The 16,646-nt window shown below is 37.8% G+C and overlaps 1 protein-coding gene across 6 annotated transcripts in view; it reads left to right on the top strand.

Moving 5' to 3' along the window:
- TMEM131 (transmembrane protein 131) overlaps positions 1 to 16,646 on the top strand; it is a 247,039-nt gene that overhangs the window by 164,086 nt on the left and 66,307 nt on the right. For 5 of the 6 annotated variants that reach the window (XR_013526314.1, XM_008980096.5, XM_002757394.5 and 2 more), the window contains 5 exons: positions 3,186 to 3,302; positions 7,924 to 8,046; positions 12,653 to 12,733; positions 15,448 to 15,598; positions 15,696 to 15,752. Coding sequence is in view for 5 of the 6 variants with exons in the window: in XM_008980096.5 (XP_008978344.2) it covers positions 3,186 to 3,302; positions 7,924 to 8,046; positions 12,653 to 12,733; positions 15,448 to 15,598; positions 15,696 to 15,752 (529 nt within the window). In the remaining variant the exon portion in view is untranslated. The remainder of the gene's footprint in view (positions 1 to 3,185; positions 3,303 to 7,923; positions 8,047 to 12,652; positions 12,734 to 15,447; positions 15,599 to 15,695; positions 15,753 to 16,646) is intronic. The other variant, XM_017964076.4, reaches the window with a different exon arrangement.

Genomic DNA, 16,646 nt, shown 5'->3' with positions numbered 1-16,646 from the left:
CTTTTATTTATTTTTCGTGCCGCTTTGCACTTCTTTTTTTTTTTTTTTTCGAGACAGAGTCTCATTCTGTCACCAGGCTGGAGTGTGCAGTGGTGCGATCACCGCAACCTCCACCTCCCAGGTTCGAGTGATTTTCCTGCCTCAGCCTCCCGAGTAGCTGGGACTACAGGCGCGCGCCACCATGCCCAGCTAATTTTTGCATTTTTAGTAGAGACAGGGTTTCGCCATGTTGGACAGGTTGATCTTGATCTCTTGACCTCATAATCCACCCGCCTCGGCCTCCCAAAGTGCTGGGATTACAGGCATGAGCCACTGCACCTGGCCCTTTTTGCACTTCTAATACAGTGTTAGATAGCTGTCATAAGAGAGGGTATCCCTGCCTTATTTTAAATTTTGGAGGAAAAGCATTCGGTCATTCACCATTAAATACTATGGTAGCTCCTAGGACAGGAGCATCCAATCTTTTGGCTTCCCTGGGCCGCATTGGAAGAAGAAGAATTGTCTTGGGCCACACATAAAATACACTAATAATAGCTGATGAGCTTTAAATAATAATTTTTAAAAAGCACAAAAAAATCTTAATGTTTTTTAAAAAAAGTTTACAAATTTGTGTTGGGCCTAATTCAGAACTGTCCTGGGCTTCAGGATGGACATGCTTCTTCTAGGGTTTTTGTAGATATTCTTTATAATGTTGAGGGAGTTCTCTTCTGTTGACTTGGTTTACTGAGATTTTTAGTCATGAATCAATATTAAATTTTGTCAACTTATTATATGCTGCTATGGAGATAAGTTTGTGCTTTTTCTTTGTTGATAAGTAAATTGCATTGATTTGATTTTTTTGAATGTTGAACTAGAATTGCATTTCTAAGATAAAAATTACTTGGTCATGATGTGTTATCTATTTTATATCTTGCCTCAATTCAGTTTGCCAGTATTTTGTAGAAAGTTGTGTTTCTGTCTTTATGAAGGATATTGGCCTATAGTTTTCAAGTCTTTGTGTGGTCTTGATATCAGAGTAATGCTGAATTAGGAATGTTCTCTCCTGTATGTTGGAAAGTTCATGTAATGTAGGTTTGTTTTTTCCCTTCCCTTCTCCCTTCTTTTTTTGATGGAGTCTCACTCTGTTGCCAGGCTGGAGTGCAGTGGCACGATCTCAGCTCACTGCAACCTCCGCTTTCCAGCGATTCTCCTACCTCATCCTCCCAAGTAGCTGGGACTGCAGGTGTGTGCCACTACACCCAGCTAATTTTTCTATTTTTAGTAGAGACAGGGTTTTACCATGTTGGTCAGGCTGGTCCTGAACTCCTGACTTTGTGATCCGCCTGCCTCAGCCTCCCAAAGTGCTGGGATTACAGGCGTGAGCCACTGCACCCAGCCAGTGTTATTTCTTTCTTAAATGGTTGGTAGAGAATTCTCTTCCACCAGTGAAATCATTTAAGCTTGGGATTTTCTTTGTGGGAAGATTTTAAACCACAAATCAAATTTTAACTGTGTGTTGGACTGTTTCTGTTTGAGTGAGCTTTGGCAGATTGTGTCACATCTAGCAGACTGTCAAAGAATCTGTCCATTTCTCCTAGCTGCTAAATTTATGAGCATAAAGTTGCTTGTAATACTCCTTTATCATTCTTGTTATGTATAAAGGATGTGCAATGACGTCCACATTTTAGTTCCTTATGTTTTTGACTTTTCCCTTTTTATCACGGTCACTCTGTATTAATTTTTACTCTTATCCTTCATTTTGCTTATTCTGGATTTAATTTATTCTTTTTCTAGTGTTTCAAAACAAACGTAGATTATTGATGTGAAACATTTTTGTTCAAAATAAACATGTAATGCTATAAATTTTCCTCCAAATACTGCTTTAACTGTAGCCTATGGAATATAATATGTTTTCATTTCCAATCAATTCAAAATATTTTATAATTTCTCTTGTTACTACTTATTTCACCAGCGGCTTATTTTAGAAGTAGGCTGTTTAATTTCAAACTATTCAAGAATTTGCCAGATGTCTTTCTGTTACTAATTTCTGGCTCAGCTGTGAATAGCACTCAGTGTCTACAGCTTCCAGGATTTATGTGCTAGTTCACACAGCCTCTAGCAATATGTAAACATGTTAGCTGCATTTCTAGCTGATGCTCCTGTCTGATAGCTTCATCTTCTTCCCTTTTCTGCCATGGGTGAGCCAGTATTCACATTCCGTCTGTCCTTGGAAGTGTTTGTCTTTCCTACAATTTTGGGCTAATTGATAATCTCACTCTGTGAGATTGTGGGTTCAAGAAAAGTTATGAATTATTATAATTATTCTTTTTTTGCACTACATTACTGTAATATAATACAACAAAAGAATAATTACAATAATTTAGAACTTGTAAATTATTCTTTTGTTGGTAGTAATGTAGGAGACATACGCTCTCTAGCTTTCTTCAGACTAAGGTGACGCCAGAGTCTCACTATCTTGTATTTTGAGATGTAATTTAGGTAGCATTTTAAAGTTCTAGCCATAGAGGCAGAATGAGAGAGGTTGATGGCTTTACATATTAACATGCATATTAAGGCTTTGTTACAGGGCAGAACAACAATTTCAGTCTCTTGAACATGGAGTAGCCCTATTGTTTTGCAGTAGTAACGTTTTATTTTACTAACTACGGTAACATTCTAAATCTGCAGAACGTAACAGGAGTGAGTTCCTGCACATACGTTCACCCCTGCTTTCTTTCCTAATTTAAGTTGTTGGGACATTTTGTGCCTTGTGTGGATGGGAGGCAGATTTAAGAAGGCTGAGGCCTGGGCTTATTCTTTGGACTAAAACAAGTCACTGCTTGGTAGTACAGTAGTATATCTATGTGAAAAGCTCAGCTTCAGTGCAACTCCTATCTGATTGTCCGATCATGGAACAGCCTGTAATTAGGTACTTCATGACAGCCTAGTGATTGTTAAATGAACAGAATCCAGAGAAACCATCTGTTGTACAAGGCTGTGGCTGGTAATGTACAAGGATATGTGACTGTAGACATTCAATATGAAAGACATCTTTTTAAGTATTTTCCATTGCTAATTTAAAGCTTAAACTTTTAAAGGAAAATAAACTAGTTTATGGAAATGATTCTAAAATACTTGTTTAAGGAACTTGAACTGTATAATTTTTTTCTTGTTATGCATTTAACTTTATTTATTTTCTTTTTCAGAAAATTCTTCCAGGAGGAAATACGTCATTTGATGTAGTTTTTCTTGCAAGAGTAGTAGGAAATGTAGAAAATACTTTATTTATTAATACATCTAATCATGGGGTATTTACTTACCAGGTAAGAACCAGAATTAAAAGTTATTTTATATAATATAATCATTTTCTCTGTCTTATCATATGACAGCCTTTTAAGAACTTGCTTCAGGAACTCAGAGGATAATAGAAAACGTAGGCGTTTAGACTTAGAGCATTTTTATACTTAGGGTGAATATCTCTGTTCAAATCAGACTGAACGGGTGATTTTAAAGCAGCAGTTAAAGTTTTAATGTAAGATTGATTGGCAAAAGAATGGTGAACAATCAGACGCTGGAGAGGATGTGGAGAAACTGTAAGAATACTCTTACACAGTTGGTGGGAATGTTCAACCATTGTGGAAGACAGTGTGGCAATTTCTCAAGGATCTAGAAGTAGAAATTCCATTTGACCCAGCAATGCCATTACTGGGTATATACCCAAAGAACTAGAAATTGTTCTACCGTAAAGACACGTGCAGCCCTGTTTACAGTTGCAAAGACCTGGAACCAACCCAAATGCCCATCAGTGATAGACTGGACAAAGAATATGTGGCATATATACACCGTGAAATACTATGCAGCCATAAAAAACAATGAGTTCGTGTCCTTTGTAGGGACTTGGATGAATCCTGAAACCTTTATTCTCAGCACACTGACACAAGAACAGAAAACCAAAGACCACATGTTCTCATTCATAAGTGGGTGTTGAACAATGAGAACACATGGACTCAGGGAGAGGAGCATCACACACTGGGGGCAGTTGTTGGGGGATAGGGGAGGGACAGCAGAGGGTGGGAAGGGTGGGGAGGGATAACATGGGAAGAAATGCTGGTTATAATGTGCACCTATGCAACAACCCTGCATGACCTGCACATGTACCCCAGAACCTAAAGTAAAATAAAATTTTTTTTAAATTTAATTTTTGCTTTTACACACTTACAAAGCATACTTGATAATAGTGTCAAAATTAAAACATTTATGCTTACTTTTCTTAAGTAAGTATATTGTTTACTTTTTGGATAAACTTATTTTTACATAGAATTTTGGTTTAGGTCATTAAAGGAAGTTAATGTTTATAGGAGTCATATAGTAAATCTTTTTGTATATCAGCCATTATTCTGTTTGTGAATCAAAATTTTTATATGTCAGGATTATTGAGGCTGGGTATGGTAGTTCACACTTGTAATCCCAGCACTTTGGGAGGCCAAGGTGGGAGGATCACTTGAAGCCAGGAGTTCAAGACCAGTCTGAGCAACAAAGCAAAATCTCATCTCTACAAAAAACATTTTTAAAAAGTTAACTGGGCACAGTGATGAGCAATTGTAGCCTCAGCTATTTGGGAGGCTGAAGTGGGAGAATCACTTGAGCCCAAGAGTTCAAGGCCACAATGAACTATGATTATTCCACTGTACTCCACCCTGGGTGACATATCAAGACCACATCTCTAAAAGAGGAAAAAGAGAGATTATTAAGAATAATTGCTCTGCTGAGCATGGTGGCTCACACCTGTAATCCCAGCACTTTGGGAGGCCAAGGTGAGTGGATCACAAGGTCAGGAATTCAAGACCAGCCTGACCAACATGGTGAAACCCTGTCTCTACTAAAAGTAGAAAAATGAGCTGGGCATAGTAGTACATACCTGTAATCCCAGCTACTCGGGAGGCTGAGGCAGAGAACTGCTTAAACCCAGGAGGCAGAGGTTGCAGTGAGCCAAGATCATGCCACTGCACACCAGCCTAGGCAACAGAGTGAGACTCCATCTCAAATAAAAAATTTAAAAATAAAAATTTTTTAAAAATTAAATAATTGCTCATATATGTCCAGCAGTTACTATACATGCATTTCTTGCCTATGTTATACATACAGTTATTCTTGAAGTTTTAAAAGGTTAAATAATTTGCCCAAGTCATGCTGTTTAGTAAGTTGTTGAGGGGGACTCAAACTCATGTCTTTGCAGCTCTGAAGACCATAATCTTTACCACTGTGCTGTGCTGCCAATGGAACTCGAGTGTTAGCTCTGACACATCACTTTACGGTTCCTGGGCTATTTTTTTTTTTTTTTTTTAACACTTCCTCCCCAGTACTCATGAAGTCTGACACGTCATATAAAATAAGGGTCAGAGTCAGTGTTCCCTTTCAGTAAGTACCTTGTCTTCTGCTTATGTACGGTAAATCTTTTTTTTTTTAATTGCATTTTATGTTTTGGGGTACATGGGAAGAACATGCAAGATTGTTGCATAGGTACACACATAGCAGTGTGATTTGCTGCCTTCCTTCCTTTCACCTATATCTGGCATTTCTCCCCATGCTATCTCTCCCCAACTCCCCACCACCCGCTGTCCCTCCTCTGTTTCTCCCCGACAGACCCCAGTGTGTGTTGCTCCCCTCCCTGTGTCCATGTGTTCTCATTATTCAACACCCACCTATAAGTGAGAACATGCGGTGTTTGATTTTCTGTTCTTTCATCAGTTTGCTGAGAATGATGGTTTCCAGGTTCATCCATGTCCCTACAAAGAACACGAATTCATCGTTTTTGATGGCATAATATTCCATGGTGTATATGTGCCACATTTTCCCTGTCCAGTCTATCATCGATGGGCATTTGGGTTGGTTCCAGGTCTTTGCTATCATACGCTGTGCTGCAGTGAACGTTTGTATGCATATATGTCCTTATAGTTTTATAACGATTTATAATCCTTTGGATATATACCCAGTAATGGGATTTCTGCGTCAAATGGAATTTCTATTTCCAGGTCCTTGAGGAATCGCCACACTGTCTTCCACAATGGTTGAGCTATGTTGGTGGGTTACACTCCCACCAACAGTGTAAAAGTGTTCCTATTTCTTCACATCCTTTCCAGCATCTGTTGTCTCCAGATTTTTTAATGATTGCCATTCTAACTGGTGTGAGATGGTGTCTCAATGTGGTTTTGATTTGCATCTCTCTAATGACCAGTGATCATGAGCATTTTTTCATGTTTGTTGGTCTCATGTATGTCTTCTTTTGCAAAGTGTTCGTTCATATCCTTCATTCACTTTTGAATGGGCTTGTTTGTTTCTTGTAAATCTGTTTTAGTTCTTTGTAAATTCTGGATATCAGCCCTTTGTCAGATGGGTAGACTGCAAAAATTTTTTCCCATTCTGTTGGTTGCCGATTCACTCTAATGACTGTTTCTTTTGCCGTGCAGAAGCTGTGGAGTTTAAGTCTATTTTGGCTTTTGTTGCCAATGCTTTTGGTGTTTTGGTCATGAAGCCCTTGCCTTCTCATAGGTCCTGAATGAAAACCTAGATTTTCTTCTAGGGTTTTTATGGTGTTAAGTCTTATGTTTAAGTCTTTCATCCATCTGCAGTTAATTTTAGTGTAAGGTGTCAGGAAGGGGTCCAGTTTCTGCTTTCTGCACATGGCTAGCCAGTTTTTCTAACACCATGTATTAAACAGGGAATCCTTTCCCCATTGCTTGTTTTTGTCAGGTTTGTCAAAGATCGGATGATTGTAGATACGTTGTGTTGCCTCTGAGGCCTCTGTTCTGTTCCATTGGTCTATATCTTTGTTTTGGTACCAGTACCATGCTGTTTGGATTACTCTAGGCTTGTAGTATAGTTTGAAGTCTGGTAGTGTGATGCCTCCCATGTACACTAAGTCTTTATTGGTTGCTTAATAGGCATTCAGTACACCGTTGATGCTTGGTTCAGCAATTTTGAAGTGCTAGATAGATCATACCAATTTTTAGCATGCACTTGTTGAGTAAATGAAAAGACCATCATAAAAATGAAGGTCATTGCCCTATAGTGGCATCCCACAACAGACCTAGGTGATGGCAGCCAATCTGGACAATATCAGAGGTCATGATCACATTGTTCTCCAGGTGACCCCAGTGGCCAGCTGTGTTCTTTCTTTGCCTCTCCACATCTAGTCTTGCACCAAGTCTTCCTCCTAAATATATCTCCAGTCTGTTTATTTCTCTCCTCCTTACTACCACTGCTGTCTTCCAGGCCACTCTCACTGGATTACACATTAGTTGTCTGAATGCCCTTCATTCTCCCCCTGCCCCTACAGCCGTCTGTTATTCACTCTAGCTAGAGGGATTTTTAAAAAATCTTTTTATTGGTATCCAATCTGTCTCCAATACTATGATGTAAGTTTCATGAGACCTGGCACATTATCTATTTTTTTAGTATTGAATTGTTCACTTCATATATGTGCCTAGCACTTCATAGACACTTAATAAATAGCAATATATTAATAAAAATATCATTTGAATTACTGGCTTACCCTTCTTAGTCAACCTAGGGCCATCCCATGTGGGAATGACCTAGGACTGGGCTTGGCATTTGAGAGGTTGTCTGGGCCATAGATCCATCTTCTGATGGTTGGGGTTGGGAAATCTTCTGACTCCCTATTTTCTTCTGTTGTCTATTGCATGACTTCTTGAAGGACTATTATTCAGTTTCTAATATATTAAAGAAATCATTCTAAATTCACATACATAGTATGTAGCCAAATCACGTACAGAAACAACATTTGTGGGTTTGTTTTAAATAAAGGGATTGTTAATATTTTTCCATATAAATTAGATTTGCCAGTCTCCCCAAATCAGTCAATTATAACTAAAAATGTTAATTGTAAAAGCAAGTAAAATTTTATTTTTTCCTCCACTGAAACAGGTATTTGGTGTTGGAGTTCCAAATCCATATCGATTGAGGCCATTCCTTGGGGCCAGAGTCCCTGTGAATAGCAGTTTCTCACCTATAATAAACATCCACAATCCTCACAGTGAGCCTTTACAGGTGAGTTTATGGTGGTGATTTTGAATAAGCTTCATTTTGGTGGGTATTAATGCTTAGCATGAAATCTCAGTTTGTTAGTTTCCAAGACTATTTAAAATAATAGGCTTTTATTGATGTATTGAAGAGGGCTATTACTTTTAGTACCACTTGCTGTAGTCTGAATTTTGAAATACTGGATTTTGAATTTTTGGAACCAGTTTTAAAACAACTGTGCCTTCTCTGGTGTTACAGTTTAGGCAGCTCTGCATTTAATTAAAGAAGGGTTTTCAGGTACACAAGGCTGCTTTTTTTCTTGCCTATAAACACCTTCTAGCCCAACATCCACGTTTTTTAAAGCAGTTCAAATTTATTTCTGGAAATAATTTTTGGTGATAGCAGCTAAGAAATTAAAATCTAGGGAAAGGGTAATATAGGATCATGATTAAAAGCAAACTTATTTTTTATTTAAAAATTCAACTTCTTATCTTACCTAATCTTCTAGTAGTAATTGTTTTCAAGTGTGAAATTCTTCCTCACTAGCTCCTTGTCTCTTCCACAGTGGCAGTGGCTAGTGTCATTCCTTTAGAGATTTTCTGAAATCTCTACCTTACATCCTAGGGACTTAGCTGTGTGACATGTGCAGCCTCTGTGGCTTCTAGTTGTGTTGTCTGTGTTAAAAGTAGATGTGAGTGCTTTATAGAATAGTCCAGGGCTCCAGAGCTCTTTGGGACCAACACTGCAGGACTTAAAGCAGCTTGGAAATGACGGTAGAAGAAAAATGCTATATTTTGTGATAAGTATAGGGCTTTGACAACTAAAATGGCTGTCATCCCAGACCGCCCTGGTATAAACATAAACAGTGGAAGGGGAAATGAGGAGGAACTAGAGGAAATGTTCAGAGCCTAATAGTGAACTGCTTAGAAATTATAAGTGAAAGCAGCAGCAACACTTGACAACAACTGGGTGAAGATAGCTACTGATAAAAATACTCTGCCCCAGTTTTAATTTTTGTAGCTGGATAACTTCATCACAGAAGAACTGCTCTTATGTCCTGCTTTTCAGGTGGAAAGTATTCCCTCTTGTCCTCAACATCCTTCTGTCATTTACATCCTCTTGATACTTTAGGTAATGGTATATTTTTCCTGTTTTGGCTGTTATTACAAATCTATATAGAAACTCAGAAATTCGGCCGGGTGCGGTGGCTCAAGCCTGTAATCCCAGCACTTTGGGAGGCCGAGGCAGGTGGATCACGAGGTCAAGAGATCGAGACCATCCTGGTCAACATGTTGAAACCCCGTCTCTACTAAAAATACAAAAAATTAGCTGGGCGTGGTGGCATGTGCCTGTAATCCCAGCTACTCGGGAGGCTGAGGCAGGAGAATTGCCTGAACCCAGGAGGCGGAGGTTGCAGTGAGCCGAGATTGCGCCATTGCACTCCAGCCTGGGTAACAAGAGCGAAACTCCGTCTCAAAAAAAAGAAACTCAGAAATTCTTCTGGCTTTCTTTCCTTTAAAAAAAAAAAAAAAAGAAAGAAAGACAGAGTCTCTCTCTGTCACTCAAGCTGGAGTGCAGTGGCACAATCATGGTTCACTGCAGCCTTGAACTCCTGGCACCAAGCAATCCTCCTGCTTCAGCCTCCCATGAGTGACGTGAGCCACTATGCCTGGCTACTTACTCTGTCAGACCCTGATGCATGAGTTGCCCCCGCACTGCTGTAGAAGGACTGTTACAGAGTGCCCCAAGGGTGTACTGTAACCACTGTGTTGGCCACACCACAAGGGCGGAGCTTGCAGGACTCAGCAGATGTTGGTCAGTCTATAATTGCTGGAGTTGTCTTACAGTCTGCATTTTCTTATCAACCTTTGGAGTTATCAAGCTACCACCCAGGACAGTGATCTCTTTGAATTCAATTCATCTAGTCTTTTTCCAGTTAAAACATTTTAATTCAAGATTTACCACAGTAGACTCTTCACCAGCACGCAAGAGAGCAAATGGAACACCAAAGTTGCTCTCTTAGAACCAAATATAGATTGTTTGCCTGGTGAAGACACTCTTAACCTCGTTGTCTAGTGTTATTCTGTGTCACTAGTCTTGTCAATATTATAATAAAATATTGTAAAGCAAAAAATGCATATAATTTGTTGGTTATGCAACATAAACACATGGGTATGTTCATCTCAGGAAAAAAAAACGTTAACAATTCAAACATGGGTGAAGCAAAAACATCCCTTTGAACTTCCTACTTCCCAGTCCAGCTGTCCAGCAGAACTTTCTGCGATGATGCAGTAGTTCTTTTCCTGCTCTCTTCAAAACAGTGACTGCTAGCTGTGTGACTGTTGAGCTCTTGAATTCGGCTTGGGTGGCTGAAACTTTATTTCAGCTAATTTAAATGTAAATAACCACATGTAGCTGATAGCTGTTGCATAGACAGCACAGCTGCAGTCCAAGCCTTTCCTCATGGATACCACTTTTGCCACCATGTGTGTGTCATTCAGACCTTTTTCTGTGCATACGTATGTGTGAGCACAGAAACATTTATTGTGGGAATTTGTTTACACAGAAAATATTCTGTATATAATGTTTGGCTTCATTTTTTTCTTAAACTATACTGAATTAGAACAAATAGCACTGGACTAAAAATAAAGAATGTGTCAGGTTCCTAGTTTTAATGTAATTGTTTCTTTGAATTTGTAATTTAGACTTTTTCTGTCTCCATTTCTTTATTCATCATCTCTCTTATTAGTAGGCGACCTTTTAATGTTCTGTGGTTGTTTTTGGTTTCTTTGTTTATTTTCCAGACCCCAGGCTGGAGTACAGTGGTGCAGTCTTGGCTCACTGCAGCCTTAACCTCCCAGGCTCAAACAATCCTCTCACCTTAGTCTCCTGAGTAGTTGGGACTACAGGTGCATGCCACCACACCTGGCTAATGGTTTTTATTTTTTGTAGAGACAGAGTCTCACTATGTTGCCCAGGCTGGTCTCCAACTCCTGGGCTCAGGTGATCCCCACTACCTTGGCCTCCCAAAGTGCTGGGATTACAGGCGTGAGCCACTGTGCCCAATCTAGTCTTACATTTTCAAGCATTATTATGCTTATTTGCTTGATACCTAGAAAGATTAATGAAATAATATGTGTAATGTTTTCTAGTTTTTCAGAAAAAGTTGTACAGTCATCCTATCAGCTAAGGTGTTATTATTAGTACAATAAGCACTATAGACCAGCACTGTAATAAATCAGGAGGAAATAATATACAAGGAAAATCTATGTCCCGTCAGTCTTTACTAAATGCATTATTTTTATGTCAGCAACCCCCCAATCCCTGCCTCAAAAGAAAAACAAAAAAAAACCTTTCAGCTTATACTGAAGAATTGCTGTTTTTCTCTCTGTCCTTTTTTATTCACTCCTGGAGAACTTCTGTGATGAAACAAGTGAAAGTTCATTCTTATACTTCACCCCAAATTTAATTGAGTTAATTAAATATATTTTCTTTTTAAGAGCTAGGGTTAGCTTACCTTTAAAGGAAGTTCTCCTGCCTTATGACCCATTTTGTTTCTATATATTTACCCAAAAGAAAGGAAAGCAGATGTCCACACCAAGACTTGTGCTCAGTATCCTCAGCCGCTTTCTAATGGCCAGACACTGGAAACAACTCAAATGTTCCATCAGTGTGTGGATTGAAAAACTGCAGTATAATCAAATAGAAGTTAACTATTAATGCATAAACAATGTGATAGACCTCAAAATAATTACACTGAGCAAAAGCCAGATACAAGAGTACATACTGTATTATTCCATTTACATAAAATTCCAGAAAATATGAGCTAGTCTGAAGTGATAGAGAGCAAGAAGATCAGTGGTTACCTAGAAATAGGAAGGGACAGAGAAGGATTGATGGATTGCACAAGGCATGAGGAAACTTTTGGGAATAATGGATATATTTAATATCTTAATTACAGTGATGATTTTATGCCAGAACACACATCAGGATTCATCAAGTTGTATACTTTAAATATGTATTATTTATTATTCATCAGTGATAAGCTGTTTTTTAAAAACCATAAGCATAGGCATAAGCCACAGAAATATTAGTACCTGTGATTTTGCTACTAGTAGAAACTAAATATTTTCATGTTCCATTAGAGTTGTTGTATATATCTCGAAATAATATTTACATTCTTCACCATTTCACAAGTATGGTAGTTATTTCATCCACTGCTGGATCTTGTTATAAATGTATGCATAAAGAACCACTTTATGTTACTATGAGAAATACAAAATTCATGTTTCTAAAACTTGGTAATTTTTTTAAATGATTCCCTTTGGAAAAAAGAAAAATAAGTGTCCCGTTACTTTCTAAATTCTGATCTCTGGAGCAGCTATTATACTTAGACTGTATCTAAGTTAAATTTTCAGTTACCTTATTTTAATTCAAAATACCACCATTACTTACACTTACAGAGCACTGAATTTAGTCATATGATAACATATCCTACATTTATATCTTTAAAAGTTTTTGAATTTTTTTGCGATAAACAATTAGGATGTCAGAATTATTTCTCTGTAATAGCAAAACACCTGCTTTGAGAATATGACTTTGAACTTAACCATCATGTGCTCTTTTGCCCCAGGTTGTAGAAATGTACTCTAGTGGAGGAGACCTTCACCTAGAACTCCCAACGGGTCAACAAGGAGGTACCAGAAAACTGTGGGTGAGTTGCAACCTAGTTTTCTCTTGTGTGTGCTCCCATGAAACCAATTATTCTTAAATTAGAAAATACTTAACTCCTTATAGGCTGAGCAAATATGGATGACTTGTCTTTTAATCATTGCCTTAACATGAATTTATGTTAAGTACGTATGAAAATTGGAGGAGTGAGTGAGGAAAGAATATAAGTAGTAATTTTTGGAAAGGGCAGCGAATAAAATTGGTGGGAGTTCTACCCCACTACATGGAAAGAAAGTAACTTCAGCTATTGTTTCTCAGAATTATGTTGGTAAAGTTGTCTCTGAATCTAATAATTTATGATGTGGTTTACTCATTTCTAAAAATCTTAAGGATTAAGAAAAAGTAGGAAGAATCAATTATGTTTTTGAAGGTAAGCAATTGAATGTTGAGATTCACTATTGGTAAAGGAGATGGGATTTGCAGAGGAAACCTAGTCAGACATCTGTGGTGATTATAAAATTTTTAATTCTAGGCAGGGTACGGTGCTGGTGGATCATGCCTGTAATCCCAGTGCTTTGGGAGGCTGAGGCGGGCAGATTATCTGAAGTCAGGAGTTTGAGACCAGCCTGACCAACATGGTGAAACCCTATCTCTACTAAAAATACAAAATTAGCTGGACATGATGGCACACGTCTGTAATCCCAGCTACTTGAGAGGCCTGAGGCAGGAGAATTGTTTGAACCCGGGAGGCGGAGGTTGCAGTGAGCCCAGATCATGCATTGCACTCCAGCCTGAACAATAAGAACAAAACTCTGTCTCAAAAAAAAAAAAGAAAGAAAGAAAGAAAATTTTTATTTCTTGAAGGTGATCTATGTTCACCTTCAATATTGTTGAATATTTAACTATTAACCAAATTAAAGAATATGTAAGAGAACCTTATTTGTAGAGGTTCTTGCCATGTGAGAGTTTTAAAAATGTTTACCATGCTTTAATCCAAGAGGGAGAAGGCAATTTTGGTCAATTCAGTTCTGTACCCACGTCGCTCAGATCACTGCTCATCTGTAATTTGGAGGAACACAAACTTCACCACCAAGAATAAGTTTTGAGGGTCGGCTTTCTTTATTAACTGCTATTACACACACACGGCCTCTTTATTCTGTTTTCTGACGAGTCTTGACTGGGGAAGAGATGTGGAGATTACGTTTTTAGGATGTTAGTATGAACATTTAGAAACAACAAGCCAGTAATTTGGTTAATTCCTGGAATATAGAAACACACTAGCAAAAAGAAATATGTAATGGACAGTTCATTTATATCTTTTCACAAAAATGTTTCACCTTGAAATTACAGTGGTTGTGGACACAGGGAGGGGAGCATCACTCATGGGGGTCTGTTGGTGGGGGACTAGGGGAGGGAAAGTGGGGGGGTTGGGTAGGGAGTTGGGGAGTGATAACATGGGGAGAAGTGCCAGATATAGGTGTCAGGAACGGAGGCAGCAAACCACATTGCCATGTATGTACCTATGCAACAACCTGCATGTTCTGCACATGTACCCCAGAACCTAAAGTGCAATAAAATATATTTAAAAAAAAAAAAAGAAATTACGGTGGTTGATGCAAAAATCATCTGTAGAACAATGAGGATTAAATTCATACTATTAAATCTGCATATTATGATTTTAGATAGAAGAACTAAAAACTTCCTGTGAAATACAATTTGTATCTAATAAATAAACGTAAAAGAATTCAGATTTCTAAATAGTCAAGAATAATAACAGAATAGCGTCATGTTTTTACAGTCCTAGTGGCTGCAAAAACAGATACAGTAATTCTTATTCCTACAAACCTAGACTGAGGAAAAAGCTAATGGGCTGTGATCTCACCTCCAGCCCGTTTTGGTGTACATCAAAAAAGCCCCATAGACCAAGTCAACTCCCTAGAGTTGGGGAGTGGATGCTCCATCCCTCCAATCCTAAGAGGGTTTCAGTCACCCGTTTTCTACTTTGGGACTAAAAGGAGAGTAGAAATAAGTGAAGGCCGCTAAGCTCTAGAACACAGGGATCTCCTAAAATAAGCTGAAAGATTTGTGCAGCGAAGAAATTCCAGCAGTCCCCAGGGAGCCATATTGTTCTAAAACCAGGAAAGAGATTATACCTCAAAAAATTTTTTTTAATAAGTCTTCCTTTTAGTGTATAAATGTTCTCTCATTACAGGACTGAAAATGTGTGCTGTCTTACATGAAAGCAGTTGGTAAACTGTGGATTCGCTTGAGAAGTTTTGCATTGTTAGGTTTCAATGAAAGAGTCTAAGCCTTGCTGGTTATTATTTATGGAGGTTCTTGTGGAATTCTGGAAAAGTATTTTCCTCTGATGGTGACATTTCTGTTGGTTAAATTTCAACACTGAGTTATATACCCAAGCACCACTAACTAGCACGTTAAAAAAATAACTGATTTTGTAGATTAGTTTTACCTTTTAATGATGATTTTGTAACTGACAATTTGTTTTCAGATTATTTGACTTCTTTTAGTTTGCCCGCTTTACATGTCATATTTCATCAATTCTAAACAGCACATTTTTCACATTTTAAAATTATCCAGAATTGGAGTGTGGTATATACTGGTTTAATTACAATGCATTTCTTTATTAAACTTATATAAAATACCCATCTTTCAGTCAGTATCATTTAATTCAATAAAATATGGTGGTTTTGCCACATTACAAAAGCTGTGCTACATTATGGTCTGTTAACTTGTCAGGAAATTCCTCCTTATGAAACCAAGGGAGTGATGAGAGCCAGTTTTTCTTCTAGAGAAGCGGATAATCACACAGCCTTCATAAGAATAAAGACTAATGCTTCAGACAGCACAGAGTTTATCATCCTTCCTGTTGAGGTTGAAGTTACAACAGGTTAGTGGAAAACTGATGAAATTGAAAGTTGTTTTGTTTTCAGTATAGCTTACTCTGGCAAAATGAAGAATAATTGTTGACTTTTCTTTTTTCCAAGCTCCTGGAATTTATTCCTCAACTGAAATGTTAGATTTTGGTACACTAAGAACACAAGGTAAAAAATCTTTTAAAAGAGTCTTTATAATAGAGTTGGTTTTTTTTAATCCCTGTATTCAGTGCTGAGTAGCTCTACTGTACTTTGTAATTCACCTTTAAACATTATTTCTCAGTAGGTTGCATGATCTCTTAGAAATCCTTTTCAGACTCAGCACCTTTACAAGTTTATACTCCATTCCTCTGAGGGGTAGGTAGCATTGCTTACCAGGCTGGCAAAAAAGGCCATGGGATAATCGAAGTTATCTAAATGGACGATTGAGACAGAAAGTTTTCTAGTTTCTTAATCCAGTTGCCCATCCATTCAGTTACCCTGACTGGTTTTTTTTTTTTGTAATAGTAAAATAAAATAAAAATATTTACTTTTGGATTTTATTTTAGATATGAGTTATTAAGTTACATTATGACAAAATGTTAAAAGTTTATTGCTACTATTCAGAGAATTCAAATTCTAAAATTAAAAACCAAGTAAAGATTTTTATTAAGAAAAAACTTAAGAGTACTTGTAATTTGGGATCTCTATGGACTATATATAATAAAATATAGTTGTTTAAGATTAAAGACCACATGTTTAAAAATTAGATTTGCTTTTAATGTATTTTTACATTGTAAATTATTAATTGCTTCATTATGTTTTGCCGGAAAGCTAAAAGATTAGTACTGCCTGAGTTTACTAAAAAAAAATAATATTTTGGGGGCTTGGCACGATGGCTGATGCCTGTAATCCCAGCACATTGGGAGGTGAAGGCAGACGGGTCACTTGAGGCCAGGAGTTCAAAACCAGACTGGCCAACATGATGAGACCCCCATCTCTACTTAAAAAAAAAAAGTACAAAAGTCTGCTGGGCATAGTGGTACATGCCTGTAATCCTTGCTATGTGGGACGAGGAGGCAG

This window comes from Callithrix jacchus, chromosome 14 (genome assembly GCF_049354715.1).
Source record: "Callithrix jacchus isolate 240 chromosome 14, calJac240_pri, whole genome shotgun sequence".
Taxonomy (NCBI): domain Eukaryota; kingdom Metazoa; phylum Chordata; class Mammalia; order Primates; family Cebidae; genus Callithrix; species Callithrix jacchus.
This window is presented reverse-complemented; position numbering and strand designations above follow the sequence as displayed.